The 21,334-nt window shown below is 40.6% G+C and overlaps 4 protein-coding genes across 5 annotated transcripts; 2 read left to right on the top strand and 2 right to left on the bottom strand.

The window, feature by feature from the left end:
• The first annotated feature begins 174 nt into the window (after positions 1–174).
• LOC147819035 (small integral membrane protein 1-like) lies at positions 175–1,624 on the top strand. Its single transcript, XM_087174412.1, has 2 exons — positions 175–312; positions 1,150–1,624. Exons 1-2 carry the CDS (start codon positions 218–220, stop codon positions 1,271–1,273), a joined length of 219 nt encoding a protein of 72 aa, XP_087030538.1. The 5' UTR covers positions 175–217; the 3' UTR covers positions 1,274–1,624.
• A 1,171-nt stretch (positions 1,625–2,795) lies between these two features.
• Positions 2,796–6,892, bottom strand: mad2l2 (mitotic arrest deficient 2 like 2). 2 transcript variants are annotated; one of them, XM_087174411.1, is made up of 9 exons: positions 6,677–6,892; positions 6,532–6,589; positions 6,057–6,175; positions 5,878–5,949; positions 5,697–5,797; positions 5,464–5,558; positions 3,903–3,976; positions 3,678–3,770; positions 2,796–3,519 (listed from the first exon to the last, which is right to left on the bottom strand). In XM_087174411.1, the coding sequence occupies exons 2-9, from the start codon at positions 6,569–6,571 to the stop codon at positions 3,481–3,483; spliced, it is 633 nt and encodes a 210-aa protein (XP_087030537.1). In that variant the 5' UTR covers positions 6,572–6,589; positions 6,677–6,892; the 3' UTR covers positions 2,796–3,480. The 2 variants fall into 2 exon arrangements, with proteins under 2 accessions (XP_087030537.1, XP_023263630.1); XM_023407862.2 differs by having other exon boundaries at positions 6,532–6,891.
• A 1,645-nt stretch (positions 6,893–8,537) lies between these two features.
• On the top strand, positions 8,538–13,624 carry slc25a45 (solute carrier family 25 member 45). The gene is made up of 7 exons (XM_023407853.2): positions 8,538–8,656; positions 9,087–9,143; positions 9,267–9,310; positions 9,394–9,465; positions 9,569–9,757; positions 11,739–11,973; positions 12,709–13,624. Exons 2-7 carry the CDS (start codon positions 9,107–9,109, stop codon positions 12,987–12,989), a joined length of 858 nt encoding a protein of 285 aa, XP_023263621.1. The 5' UTR covers positions 8,538–8,656; positions 9,087–9,106; the 3' UTR covers positions 12,990–13,624.
• Positions 13,625–13,629: 5 nt separating this feature from the next.
• On the bottom strand, positions 13,630–20,724 carry LOC111656211 (solute carrier family 35 member E2A). The gene is made up of 9 exons (XM_023407851.2): positions 20,454–20,724; positions 19,451–19,915; positions 18,680–18,815; positions 18,364–18,491; positions 17,557–17,677; positions 17,431–17,484; positions 17,266–17,338; positions 16,863–17,008; positions 13,630–15,748 (listed from the first exon to the last, which is right to left on the bottom strand). Exons 2-9 carry the CDS (start codon positions 19,728–19,730, stop codon positions 15,520–15,522), a joined length of 1,167 nt encoding a protein of 388 aa, XP_023263619.1. The 5' UTR covers positions 19,731–19,915; positions 20,454–20,724; the 3' UTR covers positions 13,630–15,519.
• Between the last annotated feature and the right edge of the window lie 610 nt (positions 20,725–21,334).

Here is a 21,334-nt window from a genome sequence, read left to right as displayed (position 1 = left end):
CATTGATTAAAGTTAGTTACCATGTGTTACCAGCAGTTTATTGAGCCTAAACTGATCAGACTGCAACTTTAATTCTCCTCATAACTAAACACAATGATTAAAACCCTTTCCTCCTCACTGTGTCAGAGTGCGTGTGTCCAGGCTGAGCAGTGGAGCAGTGATTGAACAGTGATCCCAGGCAGCTGATAAACCTCTGAGGAGAGGAAGGACTTCCCACATGGAGCCCAACAGCGCCGGCTGTGTGCAGTATGACCGCTGGAACGAGAACAACGTCAACGTGAACGTGGAGGCGTCACAGTCGACTGTGATGAGGTGAAACATAAAGATCCAAAGACTGAATATGAAGATGCTATTTAAGAGCAAACCTACAGAGATGAGATAAAACCAAAGGCCATGTTTGATAATGTGTGTTTGATATTGGCCATTTCATTCAAAATCAAATATGGTTTAGTCGCTGCGATTTAACCCTGAAAGGACTTTCATCCATCAGTGTTTCACCTCGTTAATGTCCACATGATGTTTTTATATAATACAGACACATGATGATGAATTAATCATCAACACCATGACTGAGTGTTTCCACCTTTAACTGCAGTGAACCAATGACTGTCTCATAAACACAGATTCAGGGTTTCATACATAACAAATCTAAGGAACCAATCCTGTCAACTTGTGGGGACAGGGGGCGGGGCTAAATGGACCTGAAACCTCATCAGTAAAGAGAGAGAGAAAGAGAGTTAGCATTAGCACAACTGCTAACACTGTGTCAGCCACTGTCAGTTACAAGCTAACAAACAACATAAACAAATAAAAGATGCTAACTACGTTAACCGTCTCTCTGATGTTGCCTCCTCTGACCATCTTGATACTCTTTCACCTGTCCACCTGGAGCAAGCAGGTGGTGGGCGGGGCATAAGACCTGATCCAGGCTTACAGTTCCAGCTTATTTATTTAGTTATTTTTGTCACTTTTTATGCTTGAAAATCATGTTAAACAAAATATTAATCATAGCTGTGGATTTTTAAATAGTTTAAAACAATGTCTGGAGGAACTTTAATATTTCTGTTCTCCCTCCTGACGTCCTCCAGATTTCCCTATTTGCACTTTGACTCACTCATAACGTCACCTCCTCCTCTCCTCCATTCACAGGTTCTACTACAGAGTGTGTGTCGGCAGCACTGGAATAGCCATGAAGGCAGCAGGAGCTCTGGCTGCTCTGGTGTCCATCTACATCATAGGATACGTGACGGGGTACTACATCCACAGGTGCTGATGGTGGAGTCCAGCTACGGACGAAATTAATCTGGACTTTGTAGATAAAAAAAAAAAGAAAACAAAAAAAGATCGCTCACAATTAAGTGTTTTTTTTCTTGATTAAGTGGAGTGGATTAAGTTCTATATTGATGTACATACTGCAATCAAAACATTCATTTGTAATGTAATCTTGTTTCGTTCATGAATCTTGTGTCATAATTTTTTTATTTATATAAGAGTTTTTAAAATATTATTTATTCTAATTAAAACATATTATTGTATTAATAAAACCTCAGTGTTGTAACAAGGCATCTATGAAGTCGTCTTGAATATAAAAAAAATAAAAAGAATCAAATTGTGTCTTACAAAACTTATATCTAACTGTACATACATTTATAGAATAGCAAGAATAATACTTCTTTATCAAACAAACTCCACCGTTGTCATGGTTGCCAATCCCTGCTTCTGTGTAGGTTTTGACTTACTGGTGTCATTGGTTTTAGGATCACTAGCGTCATTCTTCCTTTGTGGTTTTTGGAAGATCCGGCGGTGCAGGAGTAAGTGGTGCAGATGACTGAGCATCGAAAGTCCTGTTCATCAGTCTGGTGTCAGTTTCTGAATCCCCGACGACTGCTTTGTTTCCTGCTGCAACACTGATTTCATTATGTTATTGTGAATCCAACACATGAAAGATTTTATTTCTTACAAACTGGTAACTGGGTATTTAATCCTTTTGATGAAGCTCATTGCCATGTGCTGATACTGCAGAAAAGTGTTCTATTTCCTGTTTATGTGGGTATGAAAGCAAATCTGTCTCAGCAGAGTTTGACATATAAAAGCCTGTGAATTTTTTCTTTGTATTCAAATTTTGCATCTGAATTTTTTTTTTCTCTGAATTCAACTCTTTAAAAATTTCAGTAACTAATTTCACCGCTTTCAAAAATTCAAATCCCACATGTTCAAGTTCCTGTCAAGTTGTTAAAAACTCTTCTGGGATAAGCAATCAATTCTGTCTCAAACTGAACCAACATCCAGCCAATCAAGTTACGCTCCACTGGTCAATAGCTGAATTGACGGTGAGTTTTTCATTCTGAATTTGTGATAATTGAAAAACAAGTTCTTTTAAATTTCAAAATCTGGAGAGACAGATTTGCAGATTTCATGCTGCATGTTTCTTTAAGACGTTCACTCGCACTCCGATACGACCCTGAGCAGTGACACAATGTGTGAGAGAACCGGTTATAGTTTACCTACGAAGACAAAGAGCCACATTGTACCAGCACACAACCTCACAACAGAGCCATTGTTGAGTTTTTCATGTCACTTCTAACGTCTTTAAAAATGTTGTCTGTCTGTTCTGAACACCCAGTGTCTGCTACTTCCTTTCCAAGAACAAAAGAGGATGCATTTTATGTTTGCAGATTTTTCACAGTTAGCATGAGCATTAGCATTATTTCATATACATGAATGAATGAAGCTTATTACCACGGGTTATTCTACTAACATCTTTGTACAAACTATGACAGAATTTTCTTGTGCTGTTGCTTTAAAAAAGTTTTATGACAATTTAATAACTTTTTTTACATGTTAATTCACAATGTTACCAGCAGTAATAATCAAATGCAAATAACAACTTTGCATTTGTCACATAACAGTGGGAGGAAACATTACCAATGGTTACTGGAGACACCATGCACAGAACGGCTATGGCTCAGAGACCATCCTTCAAACAGAGCGAGGGAATATTTTTACAGTAAATTCAGTTAAACTGTCACAAGCCGTCTGTTGACTGAAGCTGCTGGTGGTTCATATTATATATTGTTAAAAAGGATTTACTTTTCTGTTTCACCTGTAATTTTATTGTCACGGTGCAACAACTACATTACGATTTTGATGATCATGTTACTCTAAAGATCTGCATTGAAAACAATAAAGCACAATACATGGCAATAAAAATAGAACCATATTCATTGTATATGTGTACGGGATGTGTTTAAACCATAGGCAGACAACAAGTGTCAGCCAGATGAAACAGTCCAGCCCAAACTGCAGCATCATGCACAGTAAGAACCTCACAAACAGATTCCACGAGGAACATCTCACTCTTTATAATCTCATGTGTTCAGTAAAACTCATCTTTCTTTCTGACTGTTGCGGCTCTGGCAGGCTGCATTTTGTACTTCGATCATGATTCAGCGTTGTTGCAGACTTCCTGCAGGGGGGGTGTTATGTTTTCTGGGCTCTCTCTTCCACATAGAGCTGCATCTGTAAAAGACAAAGAGAACAACCAAACATCAGTAAGAGTGGGGGAATTTGAATGTGAAATTAATGACAAGTCAACAAAACAAAATCACAAATCAATGGGATGAAAACTGATCAGATAAACGGATAAACTGATCAATGAGGTGGATGTTTCTGCTCACTTTCACTATGTCAGACGTCATGGTCTTCAGTGGGATGAGTCTGGGCTCCTGCATGTGGACTTCCTGCTCATCAGCAACTATCCATGGGAAATCCTGAAAGGGGGAAATGCCAAAAATTATAACATATTATTAGAACTTATTACGATGCTACTGATAAATAATCATGATGCCGAGTTAGTGAATCATGTTTTAATCTGTGGGGCGGCAGAGTTTTAAAATCCTCACCTTGATGACCTGGACCTTCTCCATGTTGCGTGTGGCGGCGTCTCTGGTATGTACTAATACTGTAAACGAACACCCTGTGACAAAAAAACAAGTCGAGTGTAAATGGGTGTAAATTATAATTTGTTATCTATTCCCTCCTGAATATCACTTACATGTCATATAATCTCCTTAACAACAAAGTCTTCGTCATTACAAGCTTAATTCTCTTTTAATTCTCCAGTCCCTCGGCTTTCAGTTCAAACAGCTTAAAGCAGTGATTTACTTCTTTGCAATTTTAGTAGGACTACAGCTTCTGAGGAGCTGTGTCAGGGATATGTGTGGGACCCAGGAGAATGTTACACCCTGAACTACATCTCACAGGCTTATCCTTCCTGTCAGGTTACACTTGAATCTTGCCTCCATTGTCATGATTGACAGACATTAATTCCAACCACAGCCTGGTATTTTATGCTTTTAACCGATGTCCTATATCTGTTTTTCCTCTTTTATATTTCATCTGGTGTTTTGACTTGTGTTTTACTTGTTTTTATTTCATGTGTTAGATTTTAATTCTTTCATTTGATTTTATTCATTTTGATTGTGAAGCACTTTGTGACTAGTGTCTGGGAAAAGTGCTATACAGATAAACTTTGCTTGCTAACCTTACAACCATTGGCAACCTAAAGCATTTGAGTACCAGGGCTTGTTGGGGCACTACGACCTGGTGGGCTTGGTAACTTAAATGAACATTGAGATCAATTCAGTCCAAGCCCCTGTTCATACCTGCATTAACATGCATTTCGGGTGATCCGATCGCAAGTGGACAACTCTTAGTATGTAATTTCACACCTGGCATTTGAATGCGTCTCCTCATGCGTCTTGAATCTTGATTGGATCTCACTTCCTGCTTTATATGCAAATAAACATGTAAGTGTTGTTGTTTTAAGCCAATCTGACTATGACAGATGAGTCTGTTGTCAATATGAGTGAGTGAGAGAAAGAGAGAGCGGGGCAGAGAGGGGCTGAGCGAATCATTGCACTGTGAACAGCTCTACAATAGAAGTAAAATATTTAATATAAATATAAAATATGGATATTTTCAGTTTGTTATGAAACTGTGGTGGGACTATTCAGACTGTGGAAAAGGACGTCAATAGAGTAGTTGGTCCAGACCACCTCTGGATGTGGTGAGTGATCGGCTCTGAAGTGTGTCCTCAATGCGTTCACGCCTGAACTTAAAGCTGACCACTTGTGACTGGATGACCTGAGACTCATGGTAATACCGGGTCTGAACAGGGCCTAAGTTTATTTTATTCAGGGAGCATGTGCATATTCATGCATGAGGAGATGTGACAAGTTACATGGGCTCTGTCAAACACAGGTGTAACTAGCGAACCATCATTAATGTTGTAAATATCAACATAAAAGATGCAACTGTATCAGAGTTTCCAGAGTTAAATCCATCATAAAATGTCAGGAATTAGACCAGATCCTTTTCTTTTATTTAGGAGTATGACATGGATGTCATGCGTTTGTATATGTAGCTGTAGTGAACTGTTAATGTAATCATCCATGATGTTACCTGGTGGATTATTATTTAAAACAGCATCACACACACTGATCTTCAGGATGAACGCCCTCAACAGCTGCTCCACATGTGACAGCAATGTGTCGGAGCTGTAAAGACAAAACCACAGTTAGTGAATATAATCACACTAATATCATATCACAAAACAGGCGCGTTACTTTTGCAGCAGTATGTCAAGGATATATAATATATCTATTTTCATTTCTTTAAAGTAATAAGGGAAAAACCTGATGGACAGCAGTGGAGGTTGGGAAATCTCAAACACAAATCTCTCTACTGGATGATGCTCTTTGTCCATGATGACCACCACCACCTTCTCTGCATCATTCTGGGAAGGAAATGGTAGACTTCAGCACAGGTGATACATGTTACCATATATTAACCCGTTAGCTTCAGGCAATTTCTTACCTTCTCAATGAGCGGCTTTACACAGTGTAGTGTATCCTGGATATACTGATTCAGCTCTGGGTGACATGACATCTAGAAATACACACACCAAAGACAGAAGACCAGTATTAGAAATATTAATAAACACGAACTCCTACAAAATGTGAGCATATAAAGATTACACATTTATTGATCTGTACCTGCACAGGTACGTTGTATTTCTTTTTCTTTTGAAATATTCCAGAGGGATAAACTTCACGGACATACAGGATGAGATGAATAGCGACCTCCAGGAACTCACACAGGATGTCAGCAACCACTGAAAAGAGACGACTCCATTGGGCAATGTGATATTTCATGCATTCCTTTTGTTCTTGAATTGAGAGAAAGTCAAACCAAACTCAATGCAAATATCCGGCAATTTTGTGTTTCCCTATTAGCTCACATGTAATGACAAGAAACACAGGGCGACAGGATAATAGCTTATAGAGAAATACAACCGCTGATATATATTAAACTGTCTGTGTAAATGGGTCATTTCCTTGGCGATGTCAAATTTAACTGCCATAAATATATATCAACCAAATTTTGTCGAGCCCTTCATTTAACAAATCAGGGCTGGACACAGCTAGAGGAATGATGCTTGACCACTTCTTGATGGTTTGGTTGACTTACCTTGTCCAAAATTTAGGTCTTGCCTTGTAAGAGTTGTCATGTTTTTCTTCCCCAGAAACTGTAAAAAGAAAGAAATAGCTAATTTTCTAGCTGGCTCAAGCAGCAGTCTGTCAAGCCCTCATTTTCTATTTAACGCTGTTTTTACTTCTTCGATGTTGTTTTTCTGTCGCTGCCTGGCACGATGTCAACCCAAGGGAAAAGAGAAGTAAACGTTCAGTTTTTACAAAGATGCTACAAAAATGCTGAGGTAGATTTTAAAATGAACTAAAGATTTAATACATTTCACGACCCGAAACCCGGGTTTTCGACCGTTAGCTTAGCTAACTCATAGCTTCACCGCGCAGCACATAGACGTCAGTCGTTGTTTACAAGCTGTTTGGAGTCCACTAGTGATGACGTCGACATTTTGCAATTCTGTCGATTATGATAAAACGTTTACCCTATGTAGTAGAAATATATATTTAAAATATTAATATATATATATATTTTAATTAGTTATTAATTTATTTTTAATTTGTGTGTTTTGATTTGTGCTTTATTTTGTATTTCTAATGTGATGATTAATTTAAAAAGAAAAAGAAAAAAGAATCTTTTGTGTTTTACAATTATAATTTTTTCCACTGATGTTTTGTTAAGAGGTAGAGAAATATATTCGGAGCATAATCATTTGATATGATATTGACACTTGATAGTGACTGAGGCTTGACTGATGTGAAAATTAAAGATTGATTGTGACTTTTTATACAACGTTGTATTTCTTCCAGTAATATAGTACACTGAATGACAGGCAGATCCATGAGCATTAAAACGGGTACATTTTTCTGTTATGGCTCCACTCAAGATTGAATTGTATCAGTGAGGTTACTGTGAACAGTGTATGAATCCTTGCCCCTTTTTTACAGTCCCCAATTTTAGGACAATGCAGTAGGATAATGATCCAAAATAAAACAGAAAAGGTAACCGAGGAGTTTTCAAAGCGAGACAGAGGAATGTGCTTGTCTGAACAAGTCTGTCAGCTGATCTCAAACTCCCTGACCTGCAGAACCAGACCAGGGAAACAAACAACAAAAAAATAGCAGACGGTTCATTTCTTGAAGTATACAGGCAACAGGATGACCTTCTCACTATCCAAATACTCATGCACTGCACACGCTATACTCAGATGCTTTGTAAAAGCGGGGCAGGGCATCCCAACCCTCAGCTCGGTGGACACACATGTAAAGGACATTGACATGAGACGTGTTGTGCAAGAAGCAGTGATTGGTGCACAGCTCTCTAGAGATTAGAAAAGCTGTCAGGGAATCAGTCGATCGTGTTTATTTACTACTTTTAACTCTTGAAACAAAAGGAGACTTCGCAGCAAAAGTCAAAACAATCGAATGAGATTAGCGGAAATCATACGATTTTCCTTCAAAATAAAACCACACACATCTGGAAGAAGGGAATATGTGTAAAAAATAAAATACATATGTAGCCTCTTAATGGTGCCCAGTACTATATAGCCTGACCTTAAATCATGTAAGTATGTCCAATAAAAAACACTCTATTACTAGCTACTGCTGTCACTAGCACTACTAGGCTGTTTAGCCTACATACATTTTTTCCATGTTTCTCAAAGTTATGAAGGATGAAAAATTACACAAGTATGAATAAATAAATACATGTATAAATACATAAATAAATAAATACATGTAAAAATGCAAAAAAATTAATACATGAATAAATCTTGAAATGCATAAATACACAAACAAATAAATACATGTAAAAATACAGAAATAGCATTTTCTTTATTACCAAAATGTTTTTATATTGCATTTTTTCATGTATTTAACTATCTATTCCAGCATTCATTTATGTATTTATTTATACTTATTCCATTTTCGTACTTCATACTAAATTGTGTTTAGTTTAGTTCAATGATTTAGACAAACTTGTAGGTCAAGGTGGCTTTTATTTTGAAAGGGCCGCCATTCAAACAGGAAACGTTGCCTTTTAAATGGCCATTGACGTGACTGGCTGCAGAACCACAGATCACTACTGAGCCGTGATACTGGAGTAAAAAGGCGATAAGGTTTACACCGAGCAGGACGAAGATGTTCAAACAATGAGGTGATTTTTACGAAAGGTAAGCTAGCTTGTTGACGATAACAAACCTTTTTTTTTTTTTACATGATATAATCCCAGAAATACACTGTATGATAAGGTAATGTAATTATATAACGGGTTTTTACACACTGTTTATGTTTTAAGCTATCATTGCACAAGCTAAATACAACCCGACCTAAAGCCAAATGATGAGATGTGTAAAGTTCATCAGTCATTTAATGTTAAATCCTCTGAACAATAGGCTTTTTAAAACAGGATTTTTCCATCACCTTGGACCTTAATTTGATGTAAATATTCACCTAACCCATATCTAACTGTCAGTCATGTATTAATCGCCGTTTGCAGTGAGACTATGGTCTGTTCGCTTTATAGCAGCTGTAAAGTGTCTAAAAGTCTCAGTGCATTATCTTTTTTTTATGACAGTTCAGACACATTGCTCTTTTTTGCAGGTTGTGAAATTGAGCAAGCCATGCCTTTTTTGGAATTCATAGCTGGCAGCATTTCAGGTAAAAACGACACATTTGTGCCAGAATAGAGAAATTATATACAGTAGTATTTGTGGTATAGTAGTGCAGTAGTTGTTATACATGTGGAGGAATAACATTTCCTTGTGTGTTATTGTATTGTAGGTGCAGTGGGACTGGCAGTTGGACATCCATTAGACACCGTGAAGGTTGCATGACACACTGAAATCCATAAACATGACTTAAATGCATCAAACCCACCTTTTTCTGACACCTTGTGTTTCATCTGCAGGTGCGCCTGCAGGCCCAGTCTGCGTATAAAGGGATACTTCACTGCGTGACTAAAACTTACGCTCATGAAGGGGTGGGTGTCATGTCCTCTTAAAAATTGTTTACACCAGATATCACCGCGTCAATTACCAAAAGACTCACACTTTATTTGTTTGTTGTACTTTTTATTATATCAGCTCCATGGATTCTTCAAGGGCATGGCGTTTCCGGTGCTGACCACGGGCCTCACCAACTCAATTGTCTTTGGCTCTTACAGTAACGCCTTAGATTACCTCACTCAGTCTCAGCGCAGTGACCGCAGTGAAGGCAAACCGGCCTCTGCTGCACAGGTCTTCACTGCTGGCTGCTTCTCAGGTCTGGTGCAGGTAAGAACACCTGACGGTCACTGGCTGGTTTCATCCAAAGCAAAGCTTGCTGGGCAAATTATTTCTAAACTACTTCTAAGCTATTATTTAGTTTCATTTAGCATGCATGTTCCCCACCTGCTACGGGGCAGTTGTATAGTGGAAAAAAAATAAAGATTGAAAGTGTTAAGTTCTACTGGTCTCTTGCCCTAGAGGTTGCAATGTTCACTACAGCCCACAGAAGAAAAGTCTGGGTCAGAGCGGGGTTAAGAATGTGAAATTTGACCTGAGCCAGGCAGCAGAGGAGAGACCAAAGGTTAGTGAAAAAGTGAAGTAATCAAGCATGTAAAGTTTGACAATTATTATGTTCAAGTGGAGCTTTAACCTGATGCTCATGCCCAAGTGTAACACAGGCTGAAACAACAGGATTCTTCTAGTAGTTTTTAACATCACTACATGAAGATGGAGGTGAAGGGTCACATACTCACTAACATCATTAGGATTCATCCCAATCTTTAGTCTCACAGATTCTTTATCATGGACTGACGTGTTGGTCAATAATTAATTCTTCCCTGATTGTGCGGGAGGAAAGGTCACGGGGTCACCAACATCATGAGGAGTCACCCTCAGTGGGTCAAGAATACCTGATCCAAATCTGATGACAGTCAGTAGTTGCAGTGTTTTTATGTGACCACCAGGAGGCCTCCAAGAGGTCCTAGCCAAGAGTTTCCACTTATTCACAACACTGCTCACTCAGCAACTGTCACTAAGGAAGAGAGAGAGCACACATTGACACACTGATGATACACCGGGGGCAATTTGGGGTTCAAGGACTGGAGGAGCTGGGGACCGAACTACCGACCTTCCGACTCACAGCCACAGCCACAGCCACAAAGTATTGGCTTTGGGGGCCTATAGTTCTGCCTGGACACTTTCTGACATTATCAACTAATGCAAACTGCAGCTTCTGTCAACTACAGTACAGTATGTGTTTGATAGTGGTTGATATATTTATCCCAATTAAAAACTTACACATATATATTCAGTCTGTTTCACCGACCACGCTGTGCAGTATTATTTCTAGTTCAAATGAAGTTGACTGGTGTGGCATCTCGAGAGAGCAGATATGGTTTAATAATGTACCTGAATAGTAACTTTTACTGTCATCAGAACACTTGTATTTACAGGATAAGCATGGTATCATTCTGTTTCCTACTGAAGATTTATATTTTTAAAACAATTTCTTCTGTGTTTTATTTGAAGTGTTGATCCATAAGAAGATATATTTGTGGTTTTAAGAACCAAAAACCATCTCAGTGTAGTTTTACATCTCCTCTCTCAGGCTTCTCTCTGGAGCTCTAGTAACAACAGGTCGGTGAGCCAATCAGAAGAGAGGAGGCTCTGCGCCTCTCTTCTGATTGATTGACTGTTTTCTGAGTGATACAATAAAAATATAGCAGATGTCAGGTCCAGGTGGGCGGGGCTCGGGGCACTGCTTTGTTGTGACATCACAAAGTTCCAGAAGTCCTGACGGCTGGTTTTAAGGCTCAGTTTCTGAATTCAGGCTGTGTGCATTTCTCTGTGGACTGAGGCTTTGATACTTTCACAGTATTAATAGCAGCTGGGCATTGTGATATCCAGCAAAAACGGGAGCAAGTGGTGCATTTGGGGACTATTTACAGCTCCAGATTAATGGACATTCAGTGTGCGGATGAGTATTTACAGCAGCTGGATGGTGTGTATTTGTGGTAAGGAAAAAAACATGTCACCAAGTCCAACAGTTTTTGGACAATAATGCAAATCTATAAAACAGAAATGAGTTATACACGTGTTGTCTGTACTGATGGTAGGATCAGTTCGTTGTTGGTCACCAGCCTTATCCTTTAAAGTGATATGATTTTAAAAGCTTGGTCTCGTTAATCTTTCAAAATACAAAATCCTCATGGTTTGAACAGTTTCAACAGTTTGGATGGACTGACCCTGTAACGCGATCTACTTCCAGGTGTCTGTCTGTGCACCCATTGACCTGGTGAAGGTGCGTCTGCAGGGTCAAACGACCGCTGACCGCTACCGTGGACCCCTTCACTGTCTCGCCGTGATCCTGAAGGAGGAAGGGCCCCGGGGTCTGTTCAGAGGGGGGCTGGCCCTCGCCCTGAGGGATGTCCCCTGCTATGGACTCTACTTTCTGCCTTATGAGGTCACTCGAAAGGCTTTGACAGAGAGCGGCCAACAGCCAGGTCAGTTACAGAGCCTCAGATTAACAACGCTCAGTCCAAATGTAATCAGGGTGGTCTGTGAGGTTTGGAAGCTCATTTCTGTTCTGGAAAAAGTATTTTCATTGTAATGTAAAATTTAAGACTTTCACTAAGTCAAAAAGACAGTATGTAAAAATGATAAATTTAATGTGTGTAAATGTGAATTACAATCTTATAATTTTGATTTAGGAAATTTCATAATTTTAAAAAGTCTTAATTCTGACTTAATAGCTCATAATTCTAATTTACCATGAGGATATTTTTGATATTCCTATCATTCTATTTCTATCATTCTTTTTTTCTTTTCCTGGCAGAAATTCACTTCTGTATAAAAGATACCGAAAATATTTTTAAAACTACAATCACTTCCTGATGGTTGTTTCCTTTCCACCAACCAGCCGAGCGGCAGGAAACATGGCCACAGTTTCTCCTTCCTGAGTTACAGAGCTGAATAACGGCCAGAAGTGTTTTCGCTGAACATCAAGATGTCACAGTGAAGTTGACATTTGACCCTTTGGATATAAAATGTCATCACTTCATTTGATCCTTATAGACATTTGAGATAAATGATATCACTGTGACCTTGACCTTTGACCTTTGATCACCAAATCTAATCAGTTCTTCTTTGGGTCCTAATGAAGGTTTTTGTCCAGGGTTCATTTAATCCACAGTAATCTTTCTGATTTCAAAGGTTAACTGCTAAACTTCTGTCCTCAGGTACGTTTGCAATATTGATGGCAGGGGGCGTGGCGGGCGTGGTGACCTGGGCCTTCGCCACGCCCATGGACGTGGTTAAAGCCCGGCTCCAGATGTCGGGGGCCGGCGGCCGGGAGTACAGCGGGGTCCTCCACTGCATGAGAGTGAGCGTGAGGGAGGAGGGAGTGAGGGTCTTCTTCAAAGGCCTCCTGCTGAACAGCCTGAGGGCGTTCCCCGTCAACGCTGTCACCTTCCTCAGCTACGAGACTCTGATGAAGATTTTCTGTCCACCGACGAGATGACGTCACTCCTGACGGTGAAGGGATGCGCTCGCGAGATCTTCCCACACGGTCTGGAGATTTGGCTGCAGGTCGGATATTCTCAGGGTCACTTTGAGCTTTTCAAAGTAGGTCAACTCTCACTTGACTCGTGTCAAGAGACCTGAACACGTTTGAAGACCAGTGAGGAGGAAGTCTTTGGTGACGTGAGCTGCTGTGATGGATGATGTCAGTTTTAAGCAGCTCATAGTTACTGGAACCCAAATGCATTTCACTTCCATAAAATGTGAATGTAAACATTATAATGTTGTTGCATGTGAGAATTCTTCATATTCTACATGTTAGTCACTATAGGTTTATTTTTTATTTCAAAACATTTTATTGACATCAGCTGGACACAAACACTAAATGATTTCCTAATAAATAAATAATATAAAGAAAGAATTTGATTTAATTACAGGCCTCATATAAAGAATGAATAATGAAGGCCATGAGATGTGGCTGAAAGTAATCTAGAAGCAGCTATAATCAATATTTTTACACTAACAATGAATCGAATGACGGACTTTAACATGAAAAGGGTTACTCATAATGAAGGATTCAAGATGTGCATGTAAATCACTGTCTGACCACTGAAAATACAAAACACACTTTCACAAGCTGCTCAAGAGAAAATACTTTTATTTTCTGTTCATCATCACATCCTCACTCAGGAGTTACATCACTGATGATTTTTTACATCCGATTTGCACGTTCCCAAACATACAGTTAATTAGTGCTCTGTCCGACCTCAGCACCTTTACTGACGCTCCGTGTGTTTGAACTTCAAAAGACTTCATGTGGAAGATTAGTGTAAAAAACATATATTCATACAGTATCAAGATTAAATCAACGGCGGCCTCCTGGTTCTTATGAAGGCTTCAACAAAAAACTATTTCTCAGACAATTACAGGAAATAGCCACAAAGAATGAACATGTTTATTATGTAAATTTAAATAATGTTCAAGTCGGACTAGCAAACACAAACCAAAACAAAAACTTAGAGAACATCTTGAGATGGAATCAAACCGTGACCCAACTGGCCTTAATCTTGATCTGAACCACACACCTGTAAAGTTTAGTGACTGTATCTTGCACACATATAAACGCCTGTGTGGTTATCTCACACACACACACACACACACACACACACACACACACACACACACACACACACACACACACACACACAGCAATATCAGCGACGTCGTCACGGCTGGTAAACACATGTAGCTGTCAGACACCTGGTGGGAAAGATGTCTGGACACGACATTAGCGGAGCACAGAGACGCTCAGAATAAGACTCACATACATATTAGATTATTGGCACTGTGCAGCTGTTTTTGGCAACATGTTAAAATGGCACTGATGTGTTTTTAATGGAAGAAAGAAATCTGTGGAAGAAGCTTTGTTTTAAAGTAGCTACAAGATTAAATCCTACAAGTCTAAACTTGACATTTGTAATGTTGCTAAGAATCCCTCTTTGCACAGGAAGCAAATGCAAACACCTGCAGTAAGTACAGTAAGTCAAATTGTTTTTTTTTGTCAACACTGATGGATGCTTGTAACAGTTTGTTTATTAAATTTAACGCCCACCTTCTTATTTTACTGACGTGAGGTTTGTTCAAAACCTCTTTGATCGTCTGAGCTACAAAAACAAAACTCAAATTTTTCTTCAAGATTACAAACGTGAAACAAACAGCACCTCGTCCATACATCCACATACTACACGTTCTCTGAGCCTCTGTTTCCTGATTAGCTTCCAGGGCTGCTATCCCAGCATGCACTGGGGGTGATTCTGTTTACAAAGAAAAAACAAAAAGAAAACACAAGTACATGAATTCCTACATACACGCACAACTACTGATGATCAGAGATGAGCATTCGTAGAATGCAGCATGTGACTTTCACATGTTCCACACATTGTTTAATAAAAGTGTGTCAGTTGGTCAGTCTGAGCTCCGAACAGCTTCATGTCTCAGGCACCTGTGCCCTGTTCACATCTTCTATTCAGATGCAATTGAGAGAAATTTTACACCGTAGGTTCTTCACCTTCGCAAGTTAAAATCTTTTACCGCTTCGACGCTCCACAGATATGCACGACGACATTCAGCAGCTGCTTTACCACAGATGAGACACTGGAATGCAGAAGTAAGACAAAAAAGCTTACAGAAGTCACTTCCTTCAAAAAGCTGAAGGACGCCCTGAGCTTCACCGTTTACTGACCAATATGAGACAAAGCAGAGGATCAAGGAAGATTAAAGTGTAATTAAAGTCATCAGGACAAAAAAAACCAAAAACAAACACTAAATACTGTTCCACAGGACGAGTGACGGCTCGGTCGAACAGACACCGACCTTTACCGAACCTCTCACTAACGTTAGCTTCACGCTCTACACTGAACAGAACCTGGATCCTCAAATATCCAGCCCTCCCGTCTGGACATCCCGAGGTAAGGAAACAGAACTCCTTGATCCCATGTCAAGCAGCATGTTTAGTCTTTAGTGCCGAGTCCTCAGTGGGACTGAGGAGCCTGAAAGTCCTGGTCCTGCAGCAGGGATTTGTGGTTGTGCTCAGCAGCCATGGCCTGTAGGGTTTTCCTCTGGATCTGCCGGGCCTTGTTGTACAAGAAAACCCCGACGAACACGAGGGCGGTGCCGGTGGCGCTGAGGATGGTGATCTGGTTACTGAACACGATGATGCTCAGCCACACCGACAGGGCGTGTTTGACAGTGCTGGCGACGCTGAGGGAGAGATGAGGTTTGTTATTGTAGGCGTCAAAGTCAAATTAATCCAGTTCGCGGCCTGGATGAGATTGTGACCCATTATTAGACACGTGGTTTAATCGCTGAACACACTCCCATTATAAACCTGTTAATCTAGCTACATTCACACAGTAATAAGCTCCACATTATGAGTCTGTCTGAGTCCCAGCTCCTCCAAACAGTCAATTACTGTATGTGGCTGCAACTCAGATTATGGAGCATGCAGCCAGAGTGAAGGGGTTGAGTTTCTGTTTGACTTTACATTAGAATCCAACACTGTGAGCCTGTGATGTGCTGTGTTTGTTTGACCTTTTGTAAGTTTGCATTCTGACTATACAGCAAAATAATAAACATTAAAAACATTCCACTTGCCACCACTGAAGTTTGCTGAATTAGCTATTAGCATCTCCTGTTTGCAAAGTTCCTACGGAGAAACTGTCAACTGTCGCTGGATTTCTCTGATACTGAAGAAAAGTTAAAAACCTGATGATGATTCTCAGACGAGTTCTGGAGTTGAACAGTAAGTAAGTAAAGTGTATTTGTGTGGCACCTTTCACAGATCCAAACAAAGACAAGGAAAGAGGTCACTTAAAAAAATGGAGCAGTTGTTCAGACAAAAGGCAGCGTAGATATCGGCCTATAATTAAGAGGCAGGGTGCGGCTTGTTTTTTTTTAAATGATAGCTGAACTATAGCATGTTTATAAAAGGTAGGGACAGAGTTGGTTTAAAGGGAGAGATTGTGCTGTTGCTTCTTTGTAGAGCTGGACACAGGACGGCACAGAGCTGCTGCAGCGTGAGTGTGTCAGGACTGGACGCACTGGTCAGTCACAATATTTAATCAACTTGCCACAAGTATATTCTGATCCCGTGTGAAGCTCTGCGCCATTATAATAACATTATAATGGCAATCCACAAGAGTGCAAGGAGCTGTTTACTAGTTTGTTGGTTTTTCTGTTATTCATTCATGTGTTCTGAGTTGGATTACTTTAATTAATTTGTTTTATTTAGCCCGTTAAAATAGAGCCCGCGGTAATCAGCTTCAGTTCACATTAAGACCCTCTGTCACACACTCGTTTTGTGCCTGTTTCCTACCTGAAGGTAACGGGGGAGATGCGTCCCATGAGAGCGTAGGCGGTGACACTCTGCAGGTGGAACAGGCCGCCGTCGAAGAGCAGCAGCAGGATGATGTCCTGGCTGAAGATGAAGCTCTGCCCGCTCTTCCCAGTCAGTGGAATGTCCTGAAAACACAGACAGCCATCAACATCAACACTACACCTGCTGCATCAACCCCCGACCTTCAGCCCTGCCACAGTCTGGATTTTAAATAATTAACTATTGACAAATGTGTTGTTACTTAATCGTCTAATATCTGACAGAAGAGGATGTGCAATTAATCCCACACGTGACTACAGCCTTTACCTACAGTATGTGCCTTCATTAAACTGACCTAGCTCTAACAATAATTCAACACAACAATAATTATGCGTTGACCTACCAAGAGAAACACCCAGGCAGGTATGAGCATGATGACAGCTGCTGCACTGGTGTAGAACTGCAGCTCTGGGGGGCTGAAAGAAGTCAGTGCGATAATGAATGAGTTTTTATAACACAGGAATGTTTCACTTCACAGTTATAAATAGAAAGTGTCGCAGTCTCTCACCTGAACTTGTACGTGTCTCCGCTGAGCAGTTTTTTGGAGAATACGTTCTGCAAACTGAGACCAGAGATAAAGGGTTAGAGAAAGCATCACTCTGCTGTGGAACAGCTGTGTTGAGCGCTGCAGTACCAGTCCATGATGTTGGTGGAGAGAGCGGCGGAGAAGCCGAGCATGTTGAAGCTGATCTCCGTGGCTGTGCAGAGGGCCAGGCCGGCCATGACGGGGAACAGGGACAGGTTCACCCACAGCCCTGCAGATTGATGAACAAACAGGACGCGCAATGAGACGAGTCACTGCAGCAAAGCAGAGTTAAATTCACGGCTCCAAAGAGACCAATCAATCATTTATCTAACAAAGATGGAACCTAAACCCGAAAGATATGCAAAGAAATCATATTGCAATTATTATTTGGATTTTTTTATATTTGGATTTCAATTGAAATGATAATTTTCGCATTTTTTTATTTCACTGAAAATGTTGCTTTCACCAAACAAACATGTTCTCGGAGCGTCTCCTGTAACACCACAACACTCATGGTGCTAACAATGCACAACAATGTCATGACACATTTCACCTTTACAAAAATTATAAAGCTTTTGTTTTTTGAGCTTTATCAAATGTTTTACTGACTGTCGTTGTTTTTTATTATCGTTATCAGTAATTTTGTTAATTTCTTGTTCCCTATTTCGTCTTCTTTTAATTCATATTATTGTTTTGCATTATGATGTCATGTTTACTTGAGAGGACCCTAGATAAACTGCAGCTCCTTTGGATATTGCACTTGGCCATATTGCGATTTTGCTTATATTTTGATATTTTGCAGCCATTCACATTGTTTCAGTCATGAATCTGCAGAGTTTTATACATCAGGCCCCTGAGTTTCCTGACCTTTCACACCCGGGCCCCTCAGACAGGCATGCGTCAGTTTGTATCTACCTGTGTACTCCCCGAGGATCAGCCTGGACATGATGACGGTGAAGATCGGCGCTGAGCTCTTCACCGTCTCTGCAAACGACACCGCCACGTTCTTCAGGCTCACCAAGCCCAGAACCACCGTGGTGAACCTGAGAAACATGATGTCAGAACTGGTGTAAAATCCTTTTTGAAGTTACTTTCTTAGAAGCTACTCGGTAACTTTCTAATTTGGGTTGAACCAGTGAAAAAAACACAAGTAAAACCCCGAGTAGCTGTTATTTAGACATGCATATATAAAGAAACATGTGTTGAAAATTAGTTATTTGAGGGAACCTACCTCATGAGTCCCACAAATAACATGATCATGACGAAGTTGGGGGGGTACTCGGCTCTGGACTTGTGCTGGTACAGGCAACAGGGGACAAACATCTTGAGGCAGCCGATGACTGTGGTGGAAAGCATCTGAATAGCACCTGTGGAGCACATGAGGCACGACAAAGCAGAGCTACAGCAACAACAACAAAAAAACCCTGCAGCATGAATGTCAAACAAATTTCTTGAGCTGCCTGAACTGCAGCTGTAACCTAATATTTATCTTTGCCATATGTTTCCACAGCTAGGCCGGCGCAGGCAGAAGATCAACATGTTTGTCCAATTATCTACAGCAACAGTCAAACAACAAACTTGCAGGACATGGAAGAGATTTACAACATCATCTTCAGATCACCTTAAAACTGTTGCTTTAATGACAAATATGTTGTTGGAAAAGTCAGATTCAGAAGGAAAACTGTCTTTTTTGCGTTACAATTTTTGGCATCTGGCAGGAAGTTCTGGGCGCTGAGGTGTCCCTGAATGCACCAGAAGTTTCTTCCCGATTGTGTCTTCTGATATCTGCACTACCAGTTATGTAGTGCAATTGTCCTGTGCAGGTTTCATGTCTCTGCAAGTTGTGCCTGGAAGGAGGTCAACCCCATGACTCATCACATGCTCAACGGTAACAACATGCTAATGTAATATACAGTAAACAAACATGCAAAGCAATAACTAAGTTTCATAGCTTGTTCAGTGAAGTTAATATTTGTAGCAGGGGTATTGAACATCTCCTTACCCAGCATGCTCGGCTCCCCCTCCAACAGTGACAGGATGTACTTGTTGAGGAAGAGGGTGCAGAAGCTGAAGAAGTACCAGAGGCCCAGGTAGGTCATGGAGCGCCAGTTCCACACGCCGGACTCCGCCTCAATCACCGTGGTCTCCGTGACCGTGATCTTCAGCACCTGTTCCCCCGGCAGGCTCTCGCTGCGGGCCAGCACCACTCGCTCCTGCCGGGTGGCAAAGGGTGACAAGAAGCGCCACAGCGGCTGCCAGACAGAGTGCCTGCCGCCAGGCATCACGCCTGCCCGCCTGAGGGGACCTCAGGAGCCCCGACAGGTGGGTGACAAGAGGGGAGATGAGGAGGTGGATGAAGCTTTTAAAAGGTTACTCCATCTTCTGATTGGTCCTGCACTTGATCAGTCTTGTCAGGTGTGCAGTGGCTGCTTGGAATGTTTTCAGGACAGGTTTTCTGCTGCAGCAGCTGGAAAGAAAAAAATCCTCTTCTGTCAGGTGAGAGGAAAACAAGAGGGATGGAAGTCATGCTCTTCAAAAGGCAGTTAGTAACAGTCATCTACCTGTTACAGTTTATCAATATAATGTGTTTTGTCACATGCAGTCACAATTACTTCTTTGCCATTCACTATGTTTATTATTATTGTTTGTATTTAATTACATTTACTGTATACTGCATTGATGCTGCCTGCAAATATCAAATTTTAAACACAGCAGAGCTCCTCGCATGAAAGAGCAGTGGTCTGGCAGAGTGCAGACGGAGGGTAAAAGGTGAACAGAACCAAACGAGAACCTCAACAAATGTTCACATAAATGTACATAAATGTGCTCTAACTGATAAATTTAGGAGTAAATCATTAGAAGAAGCCCAGATGCATCGTTACCGTCAAACAGACAGATATCATAGTTAAGTTTGGTGTGGCTAGCTTCCCCTGGTGAGAGCACAGGGAGCCACAGGACAAGGTGCAAACTCTAAATGTGATCGTATCAAGAAGACGGACTCTTACCTCTGAGTGTTGATAATGGAAAAATAAACCAAACGAGATAGCGACGAGTATTATAAAAGGAGGAAGTTGCACATTGACGTTAGCTAGCCGCTTTTTGTTTGCGGCAACACTGGATACAACTGAGTTGAAGCTAACAAGCCAGCAGTGATGCTTGCCATAGTCAACAACATGAGGGCGTGTTGAATGAGACTAAGTCTAAAATACACAAACGTGCACCTTTCTGTCTGGGTTACCCGTAACTGTGCACCTGACTTTGAGACGTGGCTGCTAGCAAGCACTGCGCAGTGTCAAGCTAGCCGAAACAGCTAGCTACAAGTTAAACCCTTCAAATATAAAACCTCACTCTGCGAATTTATTTCAATACTAAACCCAATGGCTGATGAGTTCAAGCTTATATTATCGTGATGATTTGCCATCACATTGACATTACATATTATTGTTCATTCTACGAGTCGTTTAATCCTAATGAATTACATTTCGTCTGAATCAAAAGAAAAGATGCTTTTATTTTTTAAGACACAGCCGCCGTGTTTCCGGTAGGACTTATTCGAACTTGACGCAGCTGCCACGAGACAAAATAGATGATGCATTCAAGATCTTCACGTAAGTTTTCTGTTGAGTGTAACATGTTTGAAATAAATTATCTGATTTGAAACTTATATGTACCGGTAAAATCTCACATCAATAAAAATAATAAGACGTGGAGGGGCGCTGTATGTAGTGTTGTAGTTCCCAGCTGTGACCAGGAGGGGGAGGTAAATACATAAGAGTCTAAATCATAAGCCTACAAGGGCTTGGTGACATGTAAGATTGTTGATACTGATACAGGCCTTTTTTTTTTGTTTGTTTTGTTTTGGGTTTTTTTGAGCTGGTCGAGGTGT

The sequence above is a fragment of the Seriola lalandi genome, unplaced genomic scaffold (genome assembly GCF_002814215.2).
Source record: "Seriola lalandi dorsalis isolate HSWRI2012SDOR001 ecotype SW California unplaced genomic scaffold, Sedor1 jcf7180002054349, whole genome shotgun sequence".
NCBI lineage: Eukaryota > Metazoa > Chordata > Actinopteri > Carangiformes > Carangidae > Seriola > Seriola lalandi.
The sequence above is the reverse complement of the archived record's forward strand: the minus strand, read 5'-3'. Positions and strand labels throughout refer to the sequence as shown.